The sequence below is a fragment of the Corapipo altera genome, unplaced genomic scaffold (assembly GCF_003945725.1).
Source record: "Corapipo altera isolate COAL_440 unplaced genomic scaffold, ASM394572v1 49, whole genome shotgun sequence".
Classification (NCBI taxonomy): domain Eukaryota; kingdom Metazoa; phylum Chordata; class Aves; order Passeriformes; family Pipridae; genus Corapipo; species Corapipo altera.
Window position 1 is genome coordinate 2,014,425 of NW_020884879.1, and position 26,254 is coordinate 2,040,678.

The window sequence follows — 26,254 nt, forward strand, 5'->3', positions numbered from 1 at the left end:
GTACTGTTTATAGCTATTCTCAAAACCTCATATTTACCCTTCCTCCCTACAACATTGAAAAGTAAAGAATGCTTGAGTGTCAGAGAAATCACAGATGTGAGGCTGTTGTGTGACAGTCTAAGGATTGCCTACTAATTCTGGATTATTTGAGTAAATATAGTGTGTAATCAGGTCAGTGGAGTTAAGTTTCTCTATAAATACAAGGAGACATTAGACATTCCTGCCAAATTAAACTACTGTAATTTAATAGGAGCTGCTGGAACAAAACACAAAAGCAATCACTATTGTTCCTGGATTAAAAAACACCTTATACACACTTAAAAGACAATGGAAAAGCTAATAACTTTGTGAAACCTGTTTCCTGTCTCCAATCAGCCAAAAGGCACTTTGCTTGAGTGGTGACTTACCAGATCAAAGGGCTACAAACAAAATCCAGACATTTTTAAAGACTCTTCCCCCCCGAAGGAAATTGAGAGAGAAAGGTTAGTGAATTAAGAAGAGAAACTATGATACCCAGATTGGAGGTTCTCTGTGGAGAGGCAGGGAAGGATGAGTTTTATGAACCTTAAAAATGTTGAGGTTTCCTGTATCGAGGGTAAATAGGCATGCTCAGTGAGTTGCATAGGGGAAAAATTTATTTATTATTTTATGATCTGGCTTTTGTTTTCTAAAATTTTTGTGTTCTCAATAAACTCTTCTTATTTTTAGAAGATTGACTGGTTATTACCATAATTTCTTTAGGGAACCAAATGACAGGTCCCAAATAAAAGACAGGCCTGCAAAGCTAACCACAGTTAGCATGGCAGAGCTAAAGACCAGCTTGGAATTCAAATGTGTGATCCCATCCTGGGAGGTGTGACATCTTGGGGTTTAAGAAGGGCAATACTACCTCCCAAGAGACGTCTAAGTGACTCAAAATGGAGATCCTGATCAAGTGTTTGGTTCAATCCAGTGAACGGTTTTAGACAGAGACATTTTTTTTCAAAGAATAACACGATTCCAGAATACACCATTTGGATCTTTCAGATTAGAGGGACCAAGTTTTCCTAGATCAGCCTGATCAGAGTACAGGGGCCAGAAAAAAAGTATTGGGTGGTTCCCAGTTCCATCTGTCCACTCTGAGTCAAATATTTACTGTGTCAGAAAGAACTGGGTAACAACTTCTTGGCTCAAAGATTTGGTCACTGATCAGGAGGACAACTGAGCTCAAAACCTGCTCTACTGCATGTCTGATATATGAAGCTGAATCCATTCAACAGAAGGGACTGGGATTCCTCTGCATGCTCTAAGCTGGGGGTACCACTGTGAAAAAGCAGATATAGATCTTTCTGTAATAAAGGCAAGTTGGGGGCAGGAATCCTTTCCACTGACCATGTGGTAAGACAACACTTAGTTAAATCAAGGAATTGTCAAACAGTGTAAAGGTCCATTGTTTCCTAGAAGGAGAAAACTCAGCCCCCTATCACCCTACTGAGCTTCCATCTGGCTTTCTCTTACACTTTACTCCAGAAGGCTGTAGCTGGACACCCCAATGTTTTACAGACCACGGGAAAGCAGATAAGTTATGGGAGGAAAAAACCCAGTAAATTACAGAGTTTTAACATCCCTTTCAGCCACGTGATTCCCTTTTTCCTTTTTGGCTTCAGCTGAGACAAGTAAAAAGCTGAAGCAGCATCTTTGGTACTGGCAAACTTCTTGGAAACTCTGAGTAGAGTAGCAAGTGGGAGCTGGACACGTGAGCAAGCACTGAGGCACTCCCGGGGCACTCGCCCTTCTGCAGTGGGCAGGAGGCTGTTGGTGCAGCTCCGAGAGAAAGCACGTGGCCTTGGGTTCATGTCATGCTCATATCCTGTTTTCCTGACACAATGAAGCTTCTATTATTCCTGCACGGCAAACCCTCCCAGCTCAGATAGGAGCCAGTTCTCTCAGCTACCTCTGCAATTCTTCCCCAGAAATCATTTCTCTTACGCCCAGTCTGTCCTCTCCACTGACAGCACATAACAGCAGCTGCCACTCTCCAATGTAAGTAACTGAAACAGCAGCACTCAGTAAGTGCTGAAAACTCAGCACTCTATTTGCCCACCCTTCCTTCGCCTGTCATCATCGCCTGAAAGTAGCTTAGAATTATATGTTGTTTTACCATCTCTGAAGTATGCTACAGGGGAGGGGAACTGATCTTCTGCAATCACTACTTGCTGAAAAATAGCCTCTAACATACCGCTTGACCCGCAGTACTGCTCAGAAAACAGGGTTTGCCACTATGCAAACCCTTTTAAGAACCCACGTGCTTATAACATGTATCAGAGTAAAAGAAAAAAAGTTTTAATCTATGTTACATATTTTTATGGATGCCAGACTGGGACAATGCAGAATAATATTATTGACTTATATATATATATATATAATATAATATAATTAACCTTCAGTAGTACTATCCATTCTCTTTACAATATCAGCTTTTATTGCTAATTATTTTATTACACTGTGTTAGAATGCTTGCTTTGCCTGCCATAGTAAATATCAACTCTAATGACACAAGGGATAACAAGAATTGCACTCCTGTATTAAGATAGTTCTCCAGTACTCTTGTATATGAGTAACAAATGTAGTAATTACAATTTACAGGTAAGTGCATGAAAAGGTGTTGGGCTTTGCATTTCTTTGCTTTAAAATCTCTGTTTTCTAAGATACATTCAATTTTTTTCTTATTTTAATTCCATGTCTTCATTTATGATAGAAATATATATATTCTTTGCAAATTGATCCATTTTGCAGTGCCCTTTAAAAACAACCAGGACAGCCATACCTTTTCCAGTGCTGCTCCCAACTGAGTCTCTTAGTCAGAAAATGCCTTATCTCTAACCTGAAAAGGCATATTTTGTCAACTATATTGTTTCTGGGGTTTGGGAGGGATGGAGGAGCCTGTTACCTTGGTCACCTCTTAAGAGAACAATGGAATAATTCCAGGCTATGAAAACCACATTATTGAATCAGAAAATTGGACTGATACAAAACCACACTAGCAGGCCACTGGAAGATGTGCACTGTCAATGCACTACATCTCATGATGCCTCCTGCTCAAGTGCACACTGCTGCACAAAGTACTTAGTTTCTCACCCAGTCTCAGTCTAAAAATTCAGTGGGTTACCAAAGTCCAGCCTGGGAGCTGTAAACATTTGGATTCCTGTGTCTAGATCTTCATTTCAAAAGAGCTGCAGTACCCAAGCAAGGAATGAGTGAAAGAATGAACATGGAAATATCCAGAACAGGTCCCAGCATTAATGGTGCATTTAGCAAAGCCCTCATACTAGTGTCCAGAGAGAGCAGATCATTGCAGCAAAGAGGGCATGGACATGATAGTCTACCTCAACTTTTTAAACAAGTGTCACTTTCATCTGGCACAGGTTCATAGTAACTCAGCAATCCTTTGTTCAGATTCTGAGAACCGTTTCAGGCACTATAGCTTGTGTCACACCATGAGTGCTGAAGTGATCGATACACTTCTTGAAGAAGGATGAGAAGGAGGGAATACTTGGACAGGTATGTCAGGTGATGCTACTGGAAAAGAGCCTCACATGCACATCACACATCAGTTTCTCATGTTATGTCCAGTAGGAGTTGGTGTTGTCTTATGACCAGCTTGTGTGGAAATGGCAAAAAACTGTGGTCTGGAGAGGAAGAGCATCCTGCAGCTTAAAAGATACTTAGGACTGGCATATGGGCCAAGTTAGGTCCGGATTCAGAAGAAGAGGCAGGCAGGAAAAGGGGAACTGGAGACAAAGTTTCAAGGTGAGAAACAGAAGAGCCCAAATTTGCATTTGTCCAAAGATGGAAGCCATTTGGAGCAGCTGAATGCAGCAATATTTCTTTTTAATTTAGATCTTTGCTCCCTTTTATCTGCCCTAGTGTCTTACATCAATATATTTTCCATGCTTCATAAAAGATCATATATTGTCATGAATGATCAGACAATTTCAAGCCTGCTGTTCACCTCCTGGATCAAGTCTTGGCCTCTTCACAAACTCCTAGTTTACAGGCTCTGGAAAGATTCAGTGAAAATGTAATTGTCCCTCTAGACAGAACAAGGTATGAGCCTCTGACTTCCCAGCTGAATGCAAGTGAAAATTCCCTTTCTGAATCTTGCTAAGCCTCACCTATATCCTGAAATTAAAGTCAGAGAAGCAATGCTTATTTTAATGTGCAGCTTTACCCTATAAATCTGTCCCACATGAGATTATTCAGCACTCTAAAATCCAGCTACTGCATTTAACATTGCAACCTCCTGCATTGCCAAGTTCCACAGCTGCACTTGCTGTTGTGTTAAACAGCTACAATTTCATTCATGTTTTTATTACTGATTGCTGCTGTGGTCAGAGAGCTTTTCGCCACAAGTATAGCTCCCTGGGGTACTGGAATACTACTCTAAGGGCATGTGTGGACTCTGTCCACAAAACCTTAGGATTTTTAGCCCCTGGAGCATAAAGAATTGAGTTTCTGATGTTCCATTAACTTCCTTTGTATTTAGAGCCTATATTTCCAGGGACTGCAGAAAGCAGGTATGGATTGAGGGAATCATTCAAATCACAGCCTAGAGTATCTTGAAAAATTGGGAGCTGTGGGATAAAGAACTATTCCTCCTTCAAACACAATGCTATGGGTCCCAAAGTGACTGGCAAGTGTCCTCCCCAGATTATGGGAATGCTTCAAGACGTGGCTAGCATGTCAAGGACAAGTATATTTTATGAAAATATGTTGCTTTTGGTTCTGTTTGCTGAAGGCAGAGGTGCTAGTACTGCCTTGTGCAAAGAAACTTAGTTGATGCACTGCTGTCAGTGATGAACTGCTGTGCTTGTTGCTGTTCACCCCATGAGGGGTGACAAACCCAGGCTCTGCTGCCTGCGTTTTTAACTATTCTAAGATGTTGTAAAAGGGCTTGCTTGAACAAAGAATTAAAAGCTCTGAGGTGTATTTCATCTTCTTTTACAGATGGGTAAATGGGAATTTAGGGAGGACTGAAGCCATTATACTCCTATGCATCCTATGGTGGTATGCAGAGATATCCCAATGCAGATGAAATATCTGTCTATGCAAGTGAAATACATAAACACCTAAATTGAGATCCTATCTAACATGTACAAAAAGACCCTTTGATCTTGTATTGGAGGATGGCTTAAGAGGAAAGACTGATATCACTATTAAGGGACAGATCTTTGATCAACTTATGCTATTAAGTCTAGGTAATAAAAGCTAGTCACAAGTTAATATTTTTGCAATGTAATGCATTATGCATGTTACTCAGAAAATGTTCAAGTGAGGAAATCCTTTTATCATCTTAGCACTGTCTTGTCATGTTTCATGAGAATACGAAAAAACAGACTTGATTGTCAGAATGTATCAGCATGCAAAAATAGACCCATCATCTTACTTTATTCTTAAATTCAGTGGAGGCTCCAAATGAGAAGAGAAACTTCACTACATCATTGTGGCCTTGTTGTGCAGCAAAGAACAGAGGAGTTGCACCTGACTGTAAGAGAAAAATGTATTAAAAGAACTCCAAATACATAACACACTTGACTGAATATACTTGCAAATAATGACTGAGTATACATTTCAAATGAAAAAGTATTGAGCTCAATCAGTTGAATATCAGCTGAATGATGATTTTGAGGACTGCAAAGGACACTAGGTATCTTAACTCAGTCTTCTTCCCATTGCACTGGGAAATCTGTCCAGCATCATACACTTGAGTAAAATCCAAGAAGAACTGAAACCCCATATTTTATACAAGTTGTGTAACATACTGTCATTAACACATGAGCAAATCAGGACCCCAAAAATTATTATGTAAGCTTTTAATGGCTGGACTGAAGGGAGAAAAAAGGGAAGGAAGGAAGAAAGGGAGAAAGAAAAGACATGTAGGTTTTCCTGACTTTGGGCTCTCTCATCCCACATAGAAGGTGCAGGAAAGGGGAGCTACACATGAAATTCACTCCAGTACCAAAAGCCTCTACAATAACACATGGCCTCTTTAGACCATTTCAGAACCCCTTCTCCTGGAGACACATTTATAGAGCACTCACTTCCCCAAGCTTCACTACAACTTCAGAGCACAAGAGCGCTGGTTTGAGTATGTGTATTTAATTGCAGAGCAATGCCATTGATCTTTAGGGCTTAAACTTCATCTGTTTTGCTCCTTTTCTGCAACAGAGTGATTTTGGAGGCTTTCAATGTTTCTCTTTTTGTTGGCTTGTTGAATCAGTATATCCTGAGTGATACTCATGAGCAGCTCCATAAAACTGTTCTCAATTTTTTCTTTTGTAGCTGCTTTCCAAGCAATATTTACCTGGGAGAAGGCACATGTTTAAATATATGTTTTGTTAGAACAGGACCCCACTGAAAGACACTGACAATCATGGTTAGAGCAAGTTTAGGCCAGTAAGTGCAAAGACACTTATATCATCAACCATGGCATTCACTGACTCAGTAACTTACAGATGTCAGCATGAGATTAATGCTCTAGTTCCAGGTAACCAAGGAAAGTAAGAAACATTGGCTTGTATTATTAGAGCAACCAGCATACTGCTGTCCTGCACTACATGCTGCCACCCCATGTAACTGCACGTTCTACTTAAGCTGCTCTTAGGACCAATACAACTGTGGTTATCCCAGAGCAATCCTGCTCTGTGTAGCCAACACACAGACCAGAGTAACTGCAAGTACTCCTTACAACCATTTGCATGGAGCATGAGTGAAAGGCCATTTCCCAAAACGAGTCACTGATGTCCATTCCACAAGCACGTATGTCATGGTGCAAGAGATGCCCTGAATGCAAAGGAGAGATGCAGGGAAGGGTATGGGTGATCAAGTCGTGTGATTGTTAGAGATGAGTTGTCTCAGACTAAGAGGCAGAAACTCCAAAGCATACCGAGTCAAAATAACCCCTGTGCTAGCAATGGCACCTACTCAATTTTAATGACCAGGATGCAAATCAAAAGGTAAAGGACTTATCATTTATTCCATCTAGAGAGCTGTAAATTATTGTGCCAATAAGTAAAACTGCAAATATATAAATGGCATAACCTGGGGGGGTTACATCTCAGGTGTAACTGACCCTCCCCAATCATATGTGCTGAAAATGTTTGATAAGTTATTTTTAAATGTACCTCTGGTATCTCATTTTCTGTTATAAACTCCAGATATCTGATTCTCTGATGCTGTCAGGAGAACAGACCCTGTTATACATGCACTGCACAGCAAGTGACAAAGAAGCAACTGGCAAAAAGCCACAGACAACTGTCTATTATTATTTGTAATAAACAAACAACAAACTTAATCAAGCCCTGTTTGAATGCAGAACTTCTCCTACCTCTCTCTGCAGATTGATATCTGCTCCTTGCAACACCAATTCCCGCACACAATCTATGTGGCCATAGTAAGATGCCACCATCAGAGCTGTTGTGCCAAGCTGGGGGTAAGGAAAAATAAGTCAGTATCTTCAACAGACACCTACAGCAATGAATCAGGCTGTCTGAAAGAGACAGCACCTCTTCTGAAAAGCTGAAGGAAGCTTATGATCATCAAATAACTTGCTATCATGTTAAACTTACTATAAAGAATACTTTGAAAAAGAGCAATTAGCAGGTGTTTAAGCAAAAACATTACAGACTTGCCTGCAGTGTTAAGGCCTGACTGTTCAACAGATATGTATAAAAATACTTTGCCTTATTGCCCAACAGTAAGTGCCACAAGAATAAAAAGAATTTTTTTTTAATACACAGGCTTTTTTAAATCACAGAATCCCAAAGATCTTTGCATCATTTCCAGAAGAATAACCTTAGACACAGGAGCTGAGTGACTCAGCTGAGTCACTTATTCTGAGTCACAGTCAGGAGTAGGGGCTGGGTGATTTGAACACTAATTCCCTATTCAAACAATCAGAGCAAACTCACTCTATGACTCTTCACATTATAAAAGAGAACTTTCTGTCCAGAAATATGTTCCCTCAGTACACTGTAAGGTCACTGTTTCAGTGAACCAAGTAAGATTGAGGTTATATGTGTGTGGTGTACGGACAATATGCGAAAACCATATGCATATAAGGATGAAACTCATACTTCTAAAACATTCCCACACACCACTTCAATTTAAAGAAGAAATAGGTGACATTGCAAAAAAGAAGCATGTGGTCTTAATTGTACAAAAATAATTTAACCTAGAAAATGTGTATGTCTGATACAATTAATAATGCAGTGCAGTGTGAAAATTCTTGACCAAAGTTAGTCTTCTTTTGAGAAAAAATGAGCAGTAGTGGACCTTATTTTTTTACATTGATCTCTGTCCTGTTTACTTCAAGCCTCCATCTGAACATCCTTCCCTCCCTGGCAGAAGGACAGTCACAGCACCAGCTCCAGAAGTACTGTAGGACAAATTCTTGCCTACATGGCAAAAATGAAATGAAAATGAAAAGATAGGTTAAAGTCAATGTGCTTAAAAAAATCTCTTGCACTTTGAGGGTATTCAAAGTGAGAGAAGCTGTGGCAGGTTCATGTTTCAGGCTTGAAATGGCACTAATCCTGTACAACACTGGCATGACTCCATGTCAGTCAGTCCCCACGCCAAGGGAAAGAAACCTGGAACTTCCCAACCTCAGTTTTCTCCTGCTCTTTGACACAGCTTAGCACAATCAAGTATCTCACCATATGTTACAGGCAGAATAGAAAGAAATAGTCATTATCTGTGTTATCAACCCATTTCTAATCTCAAAACTAATTTCAACCCATGTCAATTACAGTAAGAAAATGCCCATGAAATCTCTCTGTCACGTGTCTGGGCTCCTCTTCGCTTGGCAGTCTTGTGCCTTCATGTTGGTGCCCAGTCCAGAGATACTGGAGGGGAGTAGGAAGAATTTAGCAGACCACCAGTTCTTCTAATTATGAGGAGTTCTGCTAGCTGACAGAATCATTGCTACCTGGGCTTAACTGAGCTAACTCTTCACTGTGATCTATTACTACAATGACATTTCTTTGCAAAGAGAAGCCCGAGGTGCTAGGATCTGTGTTTTAAATGTCAGCCCCACAAATAACTGTGTAAGACACATTTTTGAATGCTGGCAAATTCTTAACCCCTTGCCACTGATGTAAATCATGATCTTAAGTTTCAAACTTGCTTCCTGACAAGAGAAGGTTTTAAATCATCCTTAAGTGCCTTAAGACTCTCAAATGTCTCATGTTAGATTCCTACCACACCCTCTGCACAGTGGACTACGGAAAGTGATGCAAAATCAGTGGTGTGGGTGTAGGTGCATTGTGTGCATACGCTGTCTTTGCAGTCCACATCTACTCGCCCACTGTTCAGCAGCAGCTGGAGGAGAGCCAGGTTTCCTTTTCTTGCAGCCCAAAACGCAGCATTGGCAAGTGGTGTTTCTTTCTGGTGAAAAAAGAGAAAGAAAAAAAAATTAAAAAAGCAGAAATAAACCATTTTGGAAGATACATTGGACAAACATACACATTGCATACATTCTGCATTCAAGCCAGGCAAGTTTCAGCTTAGCATGCTGTTCTTTCAAGCCCAGAGCACAGAAAGGAAGCTAATCTAATTTCTCTGTGCAATTAAAGAGATCAGACTTCCTGTGCTACTTCATGTTGTTTCAAGTCTTCCCTATGTCCACGGCAGCCTATATCTCTTAGACTGCTCTGTAATGAGAGATGATGATGCTAGACCACAGGGAGACATCATAGAAAACAACATACTAATTGGTACCTGTATTGTTTGCTTTTGTGGTGGGGCTGGCCACAGTTAGGCTGAAGCATCCTGCTGACATGTCCTGCTGCAGGACATCCTCTTGGGTTTCAGGTTAGCTTTCTGTCATCTCTTTCCTTTCTGTATATAAACTTCCAATACACAAAAAGTATTGCTCATGTGTTTCCTAGACTGCTTGGTCTGCCTCCTCCCTGGAATTAACACCCTGCAACTGTGGGCATGTGTGATATCTCCTGGGTGAAAAAAAGGCTAAAATCTGGCTATTTATAGACTTTTGGACTCATTTACTAGGTATGCAAGGCAACATGAAAGCCAAAATTAAGAACTCTGAAAACTAGATAACACAGGCCACGGCTGAAAAAAATAATAGTAATATAATACTCTTTTGAGGCTTTCTTACTCTTAGAAACAATGCCACAGTGTGAATTCTCCTGGGTAGGAGCAAATTATCACTGCCCCAGCACAGGAAGAGGGCAGAAAAAAAAGCCATGGTCTTTGCTCTTAATCTCCTTATCTGATCCATGCAGACAGCTACCAATATGCTGCCCTGACAGGTAAGCACTGTGACAGGAGGGAAACAACACTGTGATGGCAATTATACATATCCTAGAGAAGGCTCATGCTGCTGATTTTTTAATAAGGCCCCAAACCACCAACAGTTCAGTAAAGCATCACTTCACTGATAGTCACTTATACCAAAAACAGAGTCAAAAATACCCAGGGGCCTTGCCTTCCAGTGAATCCTGCCTTTATAAGAGAGTTCAGAGTGGATATAAAAGTCATTCAGCTTCAGAAATATAATAAACACTTCTCCTTGTCTAAATGTCAATGCGCACATGTAATGTGGTAGAGAATCAAGATTTAATGGTTTTACAGTTGATACTTAAAATGCACATATACAGCAGAGCTTAAATTGCTCCCTTCACTGACATACAGATAATAAACTTTGCAGAAACCAGCAGACACAAGATGAATCATGAATCTCAATCTATCTCAGGTCCATTGCACTGAGCACTTTCCTTGGGATGCATTTTTAATATTCATAGGTTTGAAAATTGGCAACTGTTTGAGACGAGAGAAGTTCCAACAGTTCAATAAATTATAAGTCACTTCCTATGAATTGATAACAAAATTTCTTGTATGCTACATATAGCTGCAGAAGTCTGAATATTTTGGCAAGCTAAATTCTGATCTTCCCTTCATAGCTCATGGATTTCCCTGGAGAATCTGTAGATAATGTTGATCAAAGAAGAGTTTGCAGTTTATATCCTCCTTGCAGGCAATGCTGTAGTATCTTCCTATCTTTAGCCTTACAACCACTAAAATTTTATGTAAATGCAAACAATTGACCCAAACACACAGTGGCCCATGTTGTCCTTTTTCCTCTGATTCATTAGACAGATATTTACAACTTATTTATAGAGCTGGTAGTTAGGAATATTGTCTTATTGGTTGTATCACTATGATATTCAGTGGAAAGATATTGCAAAGTAATTATATTTAGACCTTACAGAATGGAAAATCAAATTCTTTACCTTTTACTGTCTCACTCTATCCCTTAAAGTTTGGAAAGCTTTGGGGTATGGCAATATATCCATAAAGGGAAAGATTTATTTAATCCAGCCCAGTTTACACTACAAGGGCACAGTAGCAAACTGCATTTTATTATTCCTACCATACACCACCACCACCTTCATTGGTCAGGTAGGTAGGTAGGAACTGGAATGAATATTTAGAAACTCCTTACCTGCTTTCACCAGTTCATATGAGGAGAGAAAAGAACTAAGTGTCCAGTGTTACCTTGGGCTGGAAATAGAAGCCCAAAGTCTTTAACCTTATGAGTCATAAATTCCTACCTCTTTCCCCTCCTGCCGCCTCTCCCTACCCCCTGTAGCTCCTACAGTAGCTCTTCAGCAAAGTCATCCTTGTGCTTTGGATCAGACCCAAGGAATGGAAGAATTCTCCAGTGCGTCAAGGACACAAAACCAGATTTTTCCTTGTGGTGCTTTCAACCCAATTGGCAATGACTGCTACTAGGACTTCTACTACCCCTCGTGTTCCCTCATTGCTGGGGATTCCTTGTACAAAAGTAGAGTATACAGCACACTCACACCATCAACCATCCAGTGATTAGATTAATATAAGCAAATACAAATCTGAGCTATTTTACCTCCTAAAGTGAATGGTAAGTGCAAAATCATTCAGATGATAAAGAACAGCCCCATTGAGTACTATGCAGCAACTTATCTTCTGTTTTCAAACAAGGATTTATACCTCTGTGCTCTTCACTTTCAGGTGATATCAGCACTACTGACATCACTGATAGGCAAAATGTAAGACACCACTTTGGGATTAATAATTCAAATAGTTGAATAATTTTTGAGCAATAAATGGGTTTTAAGCTGCAGGATGTGACTGCTGTTGTTCAGTTATGAACTCAATCTTGTTCTCATCAGATACGTCTTAGGGAGAGGTAATGTTGAATTTCAAAAGATTAAGTGGATAAAATTTTCACATAATTCTTATTATAAATCCAGTCTGCTCCCAAAGTATCCTTAAACTAAACAACCGATCCTCAGCACTGACAGTCTGGAACAGAATGTGATAAACATTTGAAAAAGTGATTAGTTAATAGCTTTGGTGAAAATAGCTTGTTTCATTATGTCATTTGCTCCAGCATCAGCAACTTTCAGGATAAAATTTCCTTTGCTTCATCAGGTTCTCTAAAGCTTTATTTCAAACTCTGGCTGTTCCATTAATTTTGATTGTTTGTGTGCTTTTACAAGAGCCCATAAATGAAAAGCTGGCATTATATTCGTGCTGTATTGACATTAGAAAAAATACTTATTCAAAAATGGCCTAGAGGAAAATATAGATTATAAATCTGACAAGACCATTTCTGTGCAGGGATACAGGAAAAAATAAATTGTGCTAATATATGTGTGTTATTTTAGGAATATTGAGGGGAAAAATATAATTTAAATGCTGTGACCACCAGCACCCTGGGCTACCTTTGACTTGCTGTTTGCAGAGAAAAGGCAGGTGACAGTGGGGTAACAGCTGAGGAGGAAGAGTGCAGTTCTTAAACAGGGGTCTTGCAGATGAAAGAAAAGAGGCAGTAGGAAAAGAGAAAGAAAAGAGAGGAGAAAGAGAACACTAGCACTGGTAGTGGTGTGTTCCTTTTACTGTCAAAATACAAGAAAATTCTGTTTTCCTTCTTAGTTTCCAATCCAGTCCTAATGGAAAGGAGGAATTGAATGAAAAGTTTCAAGAAGAAGAATTGGAAATCAGGATCAAGCATGATATGATGGAAAAGGTTAGTGAGACTTAGGAGCAAAGAGTACTTTATTAGATAGTAATGTATCTTACATGAAGGATCCTGATAAAAAAGAAAGGTCATTCAAGATATAAATGTTGGTTAGACAGGCAAAAGCTGGTAGAAGAAGAGAGAATAGTCGTGTATATACACAGTGAGAAAGAAAGACAAATGGTACATCATGGGTAAGTAGAATATTAAGATGGAAAACATGAATAGACAGTAGCAAACTGGGACAGTAGGGATCGAAGCAAAATACAGTTTTCTGACAAAAAGAGAAAAAGCAAAAAGACACAGAAAAGAGAACTAAAGCAGAGGGAGGTGCGGGCTGCAACTCTCCAGAGGGGCAGGAAAGCAGTGAGCCACCTTGAACAGGAGTACTTTCTCACAAAATGAGAAACAGGGCACAGAATAAGAGCTCACAGAGACATAACAGAAAATAAGACCTGAAGGATGGGAGAAAAAAACAAGGAAGGAAAAAAAGGAGAAGAATACAAGAAGACAGGGCTGGCACCATCAGGAACATGAAGCCAGGGTGGATGCTTGTGAGAAATGAAGGTGGAAAAAAACTCACAGAGACAGAATGAAGGGACAGAAAAGACTAAGAAAAAAAAAGGAGGTATGAGACCACTGCAGGACCAAAAAGGGAATAAACCAGAGACTGCACTGTAGCCAAGTGTATCCTGGGCTACACCAAAAGAAGTTTGACCAGCAGGTTGAGGAATGTGGTACCCTCTATTCTGCTCTGTTGAGACCACACTTGGAGTACTATGTTCATCTCCAGGGCCCCCACATTTTCACAAGGGCATGTAGTGACAGTACAAGGGGAAATGGCTTTAAACTGGAAGAGGACAGGTTTAGATCAAAATAAATTCTTTATTGTGAGGGTGGTGAGGCACTGGAACAGGTTGCCTAGAGAAGTTGTGGATGCCCTATCCCTAGAAGTGTCCAAAGCCAGCTTGGATGGGATTTTGAGCAACCTGGTCTAGTGGGAGATGTCCCTGCTCATGACAGAGGGGTTGGAACGAGATGATCTTTAAGGTCCCTTCCAACACAAAACATTGCATGACTCTGTGATTTCACCACCAAGTATAAGGCTGAGCTGCACTGTGAACAAAGGTATTCTCCTGCTTTCCAGGGCTATAACTGCAGGTGGAAACCACCTGCTACACCGCCACTGAACTGACATGGTGCCTCTGAAGCACCGACACTTCATGGGGGAGATAACTTGACAGGAGTGAGAGGCAGGTACAGGGAAGAATCCATCAAATAAAGTAATGCAACACAAGCAATATGGCAAAGGACTGGCACCGAGCTGCTGATCAATAAGAGAAGGGCAAGCACAGCATCCAGAAAGTGCATAACTAAGGAGAAGATGTACATCCATCATAAATATTATCTGTTAACATAATTAGTAAATTGCTGCTTGCTTCCCTTTTTGCCAAATAACCTTTTTAATCCTGTCCTCAGATTAAAAAACTTATTTCAGGCAATCTTTTGAAATGAGAGCTCTTGCATGGGTTTGGTTGGAAGAAGTACAAAAAGTAACAGGAATTGGAGGCAGCAAAGGGAATGAACCAGCCTGGCTTCAGTGGACACCACAGCCTGAAAGGAAGAGCACGGATAAAGGCTGCCTCCTAACTATTACACAACCAGCACCAGCAGAGACGGTTGGAAAAGTGAAGAGGAAGCTCCTGACTGCACCAAAACCCACAGCACAGGAGCCCGGCCACCCTAAAGCCAGCTTTACGCTCCACGGAGTCTCGCAGTTTATGTAACACAAGCCACGCACCCTTTTGGGGCTGTCAGCTGTGGAAAGCGTCCGCTTTATCAGCTGCCACCGCAGCACTCCCAGTGCACCCCATAGCCCGGGAAGGACGCTGCTGTTTTCTTTCCCTCCGCCCTAAACCACCCTCGTTTTTCCTAAAAAAAAAAAAAAAAATCAAATCAATCCCCGAACCCATGAATATGACGGAGCACTTCACGGTCTGCCGGCACGGCAAGCGCAAAGCGGGAACCCAAAGGCGCATCCCCCCGCCCCTCTCCCCGGCGCCCGGCTCACCTTGAACGACATCCTGCACATCGCCGCGCTCCGCCTCCGCCTCGCTCCGCTTTGGCCCGCGCAGCTCGGTCCGCACCGCTCCGCGCCCGGGGCTGCGCGGGGCCGGGGCGGGGCCGGCGCCTCCCTCCGCATCACTTTGTGCTCAGGGGTTTCTGGCTATTATTATTCCCCTTTGAAGGTGTTTTTTTTTGTTGTTGTTTGGTGGGTTTGTTTTTTTTTTTTTTGGTGCAGGAGGAGAATATTTGGGATTAATATTATTATTATCCTTAAGAATATAAAATTAGAAAATAGTAGAATATAATTAATTATTTTTAAGCATATAATTTCATATAGTTACATATTGTTATTGGTGGTATTGTTATTGTTGCTGTTATTATTAGTAGTAGTAGTAGTATCCCCCGGCTCCAGCAGCAGCATCCTGAGAAGCCAGCCCCCGCAGTGGGGGACCCATTGCTCTCAGCCTCTCGTTCAGACCTATAGATCAGGCCTCTGCGGCTCAGAAACAGCACAGAAATGGTCCAAAACCCGGGTACCCTTACCCTAGCCCCAGCCTCATCACAGAGCTAATGCCACCTCCACAACACCTCCTTTGTACTTCGCAGCCTTTTCCCTTCATGTCCAGGAAAAACCTGTTAAGAGTAATGGTTGTGAGTACACCCACGCTGCTGCCACACAAGCATGTGGGGGTGAGCACCTCTTCACCTTGCATGCATCCAGCTATCACCAACACTATCTCTCATGGGTGATGTGCTCTCATTAGGAAGCCAGTGAGTTCTTAAGAGCTTAATTTTAAGCCTTTAAAAATGAACAACCATAAAGCCAATGCATGTCCTGTTTTGCCTGGCTGCCACAAATTTCAGTCAAAGTCTGCGTGATATAAAATAGGCAAAGCAGGGCATGCTCTGGTGGGAGATTCCTGAATTTCTTTGCTATTGTTGGTTTAAACTGAGCCCTTAGGGATTTTACTCTTTTGATGTGCACACATAAATCCCATTCATGGGAAAATTATGCGCGTGCACTGAGAGCAAATACTTGCGCTGAGATCCAAATAGTTTATTCTACAAATCTGCAAGTGAAGGATTTTCTACAGATCTTTTTCCTGAGGCAATATTCATCTGTGCATACAGTAAAACAAACGGTAGGGAAGCAGATGAAAGCTGCTAATAGCACAAGCTCATCTCAGAATGCATGGCCTGGTGTGAACCTCACTTTAATTACTGAGAAGATCATACAAACATAGATGATCATTCTGATTTCTTCTTAAGCTTAAAAATACGGAATAAACTGAGTAGATTACATAGTTAAGAGTCATCCTTGCTCTGACCCAATTGCACAGAGTTGCTTGCCCACTGACAGAGGAAAATATTACTGATCTGTACACACTCCCTACCTCACCCTTGGAAAATCCCTGTATTTATTAAATCTGTTGTGAATAACATGCCAAAGTTTTCACATTCGTGAGCCAAAATATTAATTTTTTTGACAAAGGAAAAACAAAAAATTCTTCGGATAAACAACAAAAAAGGACACTAAAGCAGTACAGGTTTTTGTGTCTGTATTTTGGATGTCAAGGGAAAAATTTTGAAGTGCCTTTCTTAATTTCCCCACAAAATCTGAAACTGCACCTGTTTTCTGTAGCACACGGTCTCCTGTGATTTTTCTGTTCTTTTATTCAGGTGCAATAATTGGTCAGAACCGTTGAATACAGAAATGTATATATAAGGTATGTTCTTTTTTGGTGATCCTTTGAAAGTTTATCCCAGAATGCATTTAGAAACTCTGTTTTTTGATCTCTGTCTATTGTTACACTCAAAATCATGTTTATGGGCAAAGAGGAAACACGTCTCATATATATAAAACCAAGAATTTGTAATTAGTATAACTGAATCTTAACAGTCTAACACAAGAACCATTACTAGAGCATATACAATTATTGCAGAAAAAGAACTCCATACAGGAAAAAAAAGGTAATATTAATAATACTACAGTTAAAACTTATACACACTTTCTAGTTTTTACTCCTTTTCCTGATATTATCCTCACCTTTCCCCTCCTCTGCTAGGTCCCAAGGTTGGTGGTTTCATTCTGATGGCAGTGCTTTGGGATGTTATGGTGAGCTGTCAACATTGGGAATTGGTCGCTGCAGGGAATATGATGTTCATGTTAATGGCTTCTTCTTCCCTCTAGGGTCTGCATAACATCAGTTTATATGTTTGCTAACATGCTTTTACATCTGACTCTTTCTTCACCAGTCTACAGCTCCACATTACAACCAAACTCTAATTTCAATTAGAAGAACCGCTGTTAGAGCCAAGCCATGTAAAACGAAGTTGAGGGAGATCAAGAAAAGTTTAAAGACAGTAAACCTGACAAGGCTCAGCCCTGATGCCTTGCAAACCCAGTGTCTGCTACTAGCTGTGGGAATACTGCATTTTAGGGCTATGTCGTGATGCTACCCACATCTCCCTTATTTTTGATTCTTGGCAGAATACTTAAGATTGCAAGATACTTTAATTGATTGGGAATTGTTACCTGTTAGGCAGAATTCATCTGCAGGGCAGCAGGCTGCATTCCTATCACCCAGTATTTCATCACAGTGATTATTTCAAATATCCTGAATCATGTTGTCCTGTACAAATCTGAAGGCGATCTAAGATGAATTGCAGGAACAAATCAAATTATTGGCTTTAAAAGCTGAGTCAACCATTCCGTGTAAGTCACAGAAAAACTTCACATAAGCCAGAACAATTCAGGCACATCTATATATGAAGGATTAAAAGAAGTAGCAAAAATTTTGGATTAGCCAAAACATTCATTTGGAGCTCTTGATTCAAACATCTACAAGTTTTTATACAAAGACAACAGTAATTTCTATTTGCTTTAAAAATAGCCATCAACAAACAAATACCCATTTAGAAACGTAAGTGAAGAGTAATGTCATTTTGCTTGCTGTGTATGGAAATGGATACATATATTTCAGCAGATAAGATGATCAGTGTATGTTTTGTAACTTCAGCAAACTCTGACATGAGATTTTGCCCCCATTTTGAGAACCTGTTGCTAAATTTGACTGCCATCTTCAAGACTCCAGAGCTGTTTACTGCAGGGTGTGTCACACAATTGCATCTGCGTAACTCAGGAGATATGGCATTGACAAATATGTTTCTGTGTTACCTTTCCTCATTTCCCATATGGCTGTATGTCAACAGTGTCAATGCATTTGCTTTCAATATCACCTGGATAAAGATCATTGATGAGAGCCTGTGACATTTATCCTCCGATTGTAACTTACTTTTCTTCGGAAGTTTTGCAAATGGTGGAGATCTTAGTATAATGTTATTGATTTCAGCTGTATCTACATTGTCTTCTTTCCTCAGACATTTGCTTCCATTAGCATTTAGTTATTTAAATATTTTTTAAAATGCAAATAGGTTTGTATGTTTTTCCAGAAATAAACTACTTTACCCAAAGATTAAAAACAAAAGGCAATTTAAAATGTAAAATGAAGCAATCTTCAGCAGTTTCAGCTACAAATTCTGAAGTCTGGTTTTACCCAGACAACAACAGTAATATGCCTTGCTACTGTGAACAGCAAACTCTATTTCTATTTTACTAAAGGTATAAATCCTCCATACTACTCTAGTTCTCTCTGCATGATTTCAAAATCCTGGATCATTGCCTCTTAGATGACTGTTGTATGTTTCTGCCTATGACCTCCTGTGTGGGCTTAGGCAAGTCTTTTGTGCTGAAATCTTCAAAAATGGCTTCTCAGTTTGTCTTCCTTACATTCTCTTGCCTTATAACTCAAAATGCTGACACCAGGACAAAGATTACTTTTGAAACCATCACCCTAAGGTTTTCACACATCAGTTTTTGTCAGCAAGATTCAATACCAGCACACAGTAAGAGAGCAGCTCTAAAATTTTTTCTCTTTCCCGACCTTTGGACTCTTTATGTTGCTAAAATCACTCTTGATCTTGGCTAAAGCCTGCAATGCACTGTGGAGTGAATTGAGCTGGCAAGCTCAGACACCACTAGCAGTTCTGCTGTGCAAGCATGGACCTCTGCATAGACCAACAAATCCAACTGCTTGGATTGCTAAATCAGTTCATGCTGACTTCTCTGGGGACATTCACATTAGAGTTCTAGTCTGGATGAGGAGTACACAGCTGAAGTGACTCTCCCGATTGTCTCTTTACCGTGCTCTTTTCTTACTGTGGAGGAATCTTGCACTATGCAAACTGGATCCATTTTGAACTAATCTCAAAGAATTTCTCCAGGAGCAGACTCAGTGGACTGCAGCTGCAAACTGCATTCATGTCCTGGGATTGAAAGAGAGCTCATCTGAATTAAAACAAACACAAACACAACATTAAATGGTACAATGTACAGGTCTTCAGCACCAACTTTTGCTCTACAGATTCACTCCTGTTAGGCTGCACTACTTGCAAACATAGTCTGTGTTGTGCTACTACTACCACAGCTAGCTTAGGTATCTCTACACTGCAATGCAGTCATTGATGTAGAAAAAACACTTTATGATAAGATGTCTGGTATAGCCATGTTGGCCCCCCTCTCCTGACTGAAAATTATCCAAAGCCTTGTGCTACCAGCTCTTCTCCTTGCCCTGTGTGTGTTCTCTCATTCAGTGAGAATCTGGAAGGTCTCAGTATTTGCCAGACGTCCTGCAGCCCCTACAAATGGGCTGCAAACTCTCTAGAGATCCTAAGCCTATGAACTGCAGTTTACTATAGGTTTCATGTATGTGTGCTCCATCAACCCTCTAGAGGGACATGGTGAACCTGACTTTTTCAGGGTGCACTATGCATAAGCAAATTCATGGCACATAGGATACACAATAAATGTGATACTTTCCAAGTTTGTTGTATCTACTGAAAACAGCTTGTGTCATCAGCTTGTATGTGTCCAACAAGAGTGATACATCCTGGAGTGCCTGGGCATGCCCATCCCCTGTCTGGGAGTATTAATCATTCCTAGCATGCTATACTACGTGTGAGTATTCTTCTGACCAAAAGGAATCCTTGGCTGCCTCTTGGCTGCAACTTTTGATGCCCTTTGGCTCCTTCATAGGCACTCAAGGTTGAATAAATGGGCTTGCTTCTTTCAATGAGAATAGCACTGCTCATTTCATGGGAAACACTTGAACAGCCACAGATGAAAACAACAGCATGTCTCAGATGGATCATTGTTTATGTACTTGCCAACCTTTGCATGCAAAATGCTAGGACATGATGAGTTGAGTATTACTTTGAGTGCAAAATATTATTGTAATTCCAATTGTCTTTCAATATATGTTTAGATTAACTACTCATAAGAAGAGAAATAGTGACAGATCTGAGAGGCACTTCTAAACTAACTCAGCAAACTGGTATTTTAATTCCAGCGTCCACCTGTGTACAAGGAGTTTTAAATCAGGAAAGTGCCAGTACATATCCATCAATGTGTCACGGTGAAAATGCATAGAAATACACACATGGCCTTGCTGCTGAGGTGGTATGTAATTTCCTAACTTGATCTATTTAAGAACAAAAACGATGCTACTCATTTCAAGCCAAAATGTTATTCTTGCTAGCACTCCATGGACAACGATTTCAATAACATAACTTCATGAAGATCTGATACTTCGGACACTGAAATCAGTAAATCCTAACATACTGTGACAACTCTGACGATTAATTCATCAGATCACATCAGGTTAATTCATGCTGTCATGTCTTTCCAGTACATTTACACCCTCTTTTATGAGACTGATTTCAGGATTTGGGAAGCACTTATGCATGATTCTTTAAGGAATTTGACCTGGTTTTGTTGATATCTTTGTTGTAGAATCTAATTTAATTTGAAGATGGAATATTGCAAAATTCAGGGAAAAGGAAGCTAATAGATTGACTGTCAATTTTGCAATTACTAGGAACATTATAGTCTTCAAGTTGTATATTGGACTTTTCATGTTAATATCTTAAATTTTTTTGAATGTTAGTTAATTTAAATTTTACATGTTCAAGAAAAGGCATTTTAATTATCAGCAATAACTTTGATAAAATAGTCTATAGACTAAAAGTTTTGCCATCTGGTCTGTCATTTCCATGAATCTTTCCCTTGCTAAAATGTAGCATAGCGAGCTACATGGGCTGTTCCTTATTTCCATAATATTAAAAAAAAAAAGGTCTATTTTACAAAAACTAGTGTATAAAGAAAGTCCTATGAGCTAATAGTGATAATGAGAGAAATAGTAAAAGATCCTTTAAAACAAATCTTGCAGACTTTTCAGGAAAACTGTACCAAATATTTATGAATCCCATAAACTTTTTAAAAATAGAATGGAGAATTTACAAAACTGGACCTGAAAATGGAAAAGTTTATCTAATAATAGAAACAGTTTACCCAACATGTTCATAACTGTATACATTCATCCTTTTAGGGAGCTCTTACCTTGAATCTGTCTTTTCAATACATGGCCCTTTAGCTGAGGCCTCCTATGATATCCAATTTCATACCAAATTTGCTAGTTTAAGCTTGTGTAAGGACATGTAGCTGCTAGGAATCACAAGAGTCTTATTAATTTCCTTCATGTGAATATTTGAACTGGTGCCTGGGATAATGACCTGGGATTCAGAGAGAAGTTAGCACATCACTTAAAAAAGTAGTAGAGAGCAATTTCCACAAATTGTCATTTGAGTGTTTCAATACCTTGCTCTTTTCTCTTTTCCATTTGTTCAGGGCAAATTAACCCTTTTTGCCACAGATATCAAGTGACAGGTCAAGGAAGTCAGTGAAAGGACTACAACCACCATTTAAGACCAATTTCTAGTCCAGCATAAGAACCAACATATCATCTTCACTTAGGTGCAAATGCCTTTCAACCTTCAAACAGCTCCAACTTAAACATCTCTATGTATCTGTACAGATACAACATACTGAAGTTTTTTTTTCATCCTTCTCTTCCCAGTCTTAGAATATTGCTCTCTTGAAGTTACATGGTTTTAAGACAGCGAGTACAGGTTGTGACTGTAAGTTTTCTTCATCTGTCATTTCCTTTTGCTTTCCCTGCTTATCCTCTGTATATGCTGATTTAATGACTCAGTCTGAAGCGAACTGTTTACCTGTTTCCCGTCTGCTCAGCCAGAGAGAAGTCTGTGAGCCTGCATTCAAGTGCTTTGAGTTTGCAAGCTTTCTAATTCCACGCCTGGCACTTAACTGCTGGTGGATACTCATGCAGACAATGAAACCATCCGAGTTCCAGGGAGAGTCTAAACTTGATGGACAGTGAAGTTGTCTAAATATAAAGGTAGATTCAAATTAAATAATATCACAGTCATTTTTCCCAGGCATTGTTTGTATATTGTTGTGTATAAGTTTACTGTGGGAGGTGTTGTGATTCTGGAAACATACATATCACATGAGTGTGAGAACAATGCATGATATATCCCACAAGCTACTGTAGCCTAAGTAAACAGATTTGTTAAGGGGGAAAACCTCATTAGCACTGCACAGGAACCACAAAACTGCTCTGTATTTAGCATGGAAGCACAAGATTCTCTCCATCTCATTCACATGAGGCGTTCCAAACAGCAGAACCATGTGTTTCGTTATTTCTCCTCTGTCCCAAAAGCCTTGTCCAGGGACAACAGAAGCCATTGCGGAACATAACTTTCAGGATCCATCTCTGAGATGGCTCCCTGGGAGCTTAGAGTCTATACCACTCAGTAAAACTGATCTGGTTGATTGGTTTTATCTTCAGCTGCAGAGAGTGGAGGTCTTCAAAGGAAGAGACTGAGGACCTTGGGCGGAGGGTAAGAGTGACAGGGCACAAGGAAGTTCCATGGGAGTCAACTCTACACATGTGAGAGGAAAACTACTTACATTGCCAGGTATAAAATTTATTTAAGCTACTGGCTAGTTTAGCTACTAGCTACTAGTTCAGTTTCTCTGTCTTATGCTCTGCTGCTCAGAAAATCAGTCCACTAATGGAAAAGAAAGGACTTGGCTAAAGGACACAGGCATAAAATACCCAAATGACTAATACCACAGCAACACTAAGAAGCTATCATTATCACAATCTCCTAATGAAGCATCTGATAATTAACATGTCTGAAAACAGTTATTAAAAACAAACAAAAAAAATAGGGATTTATAAGAGCTATAACTTTTATAAACTCTCTTCCAATGAGAATTTTTGTAGTGTACTATGTCTGTCTTACAGAAATCTGTAATTGTGCTAAAAAAAAAGTGAAAGTATTCTCCACTAATTCTGCACTTTCACAAGGGATTTGTTTTAAATTTACTATATTTTCCAAGTTACAAAAATAAAAATAAGTAAATCATAAAGTTCTTGCACTGTATCTGTTTGAATTTTTAGTTATATTTGTTGCCTGATCCTCAGCTGGAATAAATTCATATAGCACTGTAGTGTAGTCTCCTCAGTTTATACTGCTAGAAGCCTGGCTTCCTATCACAATTAAACATAAGGTTCTATTTAAAATTTAAGAACTTGATGGTCAGGCTAGAGCTGAGACTGAAGTAAACCTGAGGCAGTTTGTGACAGCAAAACTATCTAAGAGTATAAAAACTTTTCTGGAAACGGATCCCAGGAAAAACACTGCCTAATTAATAGAGATCAGATCACAGAAAATTCTTGCAGAGAAAACTGTGAAATCCAGATGCCACTCTAATTTAACTAATGGTTAAAAAAGCCTGCTAAGAAAAGCAGTTTACAAAGAAGTGGTTTCCATGAGGAGCTGCTTGGCGTACTGTGGCAGGGAGTCTGTGCAAGGCTGTTTTCTGTTATGATGGCCAAAGGAGTAATAATAGTACCAATGTCAGAAAAATAAAAAAGGAGGATGTGAAAAATACAAGAGTAGACATTTTTCCCCAGATACTTGACTGACAAGTCATTGGATACTGACCAAAGGAAGCATGTGCTTCTTCACAAAGAACCAGGCATTATATGACCAAGACTTGTTTTCTTCTTTTTGTCCATGAGCAACTCTGTGAAAAATACAGGAAGCCAAGAATAAAAAGGAAATCGATTAAGAAGTAAAACAATAAAGTGGATGGATTTTAATGTTGTCCATTAGAAAGTTTCTTCAAGGTAAAAAAAAAGAGAAAGATACATATAGTCAACATGAGTTACAGTCAAGCATAGTTTGCTTAGGGAATCTTAAGTTAACTATACCTTTAGCTACACACCTCAGAGTATTTCTCATGACTTATTCTTTGGAATCGAACGGCAAAGAAGTTGTGTCTCACTTCCAGGGTTGCCCTAGCCCAGGACACTCAGTGAGTAAACGTACAAAGATCAAAACTGGGAGGGACAGGCATGACTTTTACATACTGGCTACTGATGAAAGCTCATGGTTTTGCCTTGAAAATGGAATTTGCCTTCTCACGAATGAGGAAAGTGTTGTAAAGTACCAAACATTCACCTTCCCTCTTTGGCTTAGCACTTCTCTGCAGTGAAAGGGTTTGAAATAATAAAGCTAAGTCTCGCATCAGCCACAGACATTTTTAAGTTTTTTTGTCCACGATCCCATCAAGCCATAAGCACCCACTAGTACGTTGTTTGTAGCCAGGACATTTCCAGAAAGACCAAAAGATATAAAAAGAGCTATGATGAGAATGCTCTTCAGATGTTGCAATTTACCTTAAGAGCCCTTAGAAACTGAGAGTATTCACAGTGGCTTTCTATTATAAGAATACATCAAGTAAACTTAGGAAGCAGAATGTACACGAAAAAGTCCATGAGATTTCTGGCTGGCAGAAGAAAAGATAGCCCTCATATTAGGCTATAGAAGGATGCTAAGTAAATGGCAGCTATTAAACCAACATGCAACAAGCACAGTTGCATGGCACGACAACATTATGCAGACAACTAATTGTGAAAAAGTTGTAAGTACCTCAGCTGAGATACCTGAATCATATGAGATGATAGGATGGGCAATATGAGAGGCTCCATTTGCATGGGTAATGAGATCTCCCAGGCACGGTACAAGGACATTCAGAAAAAGATGGTCTGTGAAGAAGGATGGCATCATCCTAGCATGTACATCCAGAAAGAAATAGGTGAAAGAAACAAGAAAAAAAAGAAATCAAAGCAAAGGACAAGGCAAACGTGCAGTTTTGAATAACTGAGTTTGGGATACACTAAGTACTCTAGGCATATAAACTGTTTCTGCTGACAGAACTGCATTTTAGACCTAGGTCCCAGCTTTTTTGTGTCTCTATTCCAGTTACATGGAGGATAATTTATCTTTTGCGAAGGGACATGGCACAGTCCTCAAATACTGTGGCACAAGAAATTTCTGGAAGATGAAAAGGCTACTTTTGTCAGAATAGCAGAGACCCAAATGATCTTAACAGAATGCATCTTATTTAATGACATTCAGTGAACACATGGGTTGTACCAGCACATAACTGTACACTGTTAAACCAGAGTGTCTGCAAGTAACCTTAGTTTAGTCTAGTTGTACTGCAAAAAAGCTTTATTACGATTAATGAAAGTTTACTTATAGATGCCATCTGAATATTAACCATGCATAAACATTTATGACAGGATGTGATAAATGTCTTATTTCCTTGATAAAACTAGGGAGTCTAATAGGAGCTAGAAAGCTTCTGGTTGGGTATTAGTACTCTGGGCTATGTATGTGCTTAACTGATTATAATTCTGAAGAAAGGTTCAGTACTTTGCAGGAAGATTCTTCCACAGACTAAATCTTTAGGACTGGCTTCAACATAAATGCCATAGATGAAACTTTTATGGGGGAACAAGACACACAATTTAATCTTTAATGACCACTGACCAGAGACTCTGGACTAAGTAATCCGAGAGACTTTCTAGCTACCTGCTGCCATATTGATTCATTATTATCTCAAAAAAAGAGCAAATTTCCGTATCACCTGATGTGGCAACATAGGTAATATAGGAACTAAATAGTACCACTAATTACTCAGTGAGTAATAAAAAATATTGCTCACTGAGATTATCTATTGATGATCTCATTTTCACTGCAAGTTTATAACAAAACATTTATGAAACAGCAGTATGAGATGTCCTATACTGCACATATCACTAAGAGAATGAAACAGAGAAGTTG

At 39.7% G+C, this 26,254-nt stretch overlaps 1 protein-coding gene across 1 annotated transcript in view; it reads right to left on the bottom strand.

Annotated features, from left to right (window-relative positions):
- Positions 1-15,205, bottom strand: part of ANKRD29 (ankyrin repeat domain 29) — a 34,606-nt gene extending 19,401 nt beyond the window's left edge. The window contains exons 1-4 of the mRNA XM_027638974.1: positions 15,138-15,205; positions 9,316-9,426; positions 7,367-7,465; positions 5,426-5,524 (exon numbers count right to left, since the gene is read on the bottom strand). Coding sequence (XP_027494775.1) covers positions 5,426-5,524; positions 7,367-7,465; positions 9,316-9,426; positions 15,138-15,158 — 330 coding nt within the window. The 5' untranslated portion in view covers positions 15,159-15,205. The remainder of the gene's footprint in view (positions 1-5,425; positions 5,525-7,366; positions 7,466-9,315; positions 9,427-15,137) is intronic.
- Positions 15,206-26,254: the final 11,049 nt, after the last annotated feature.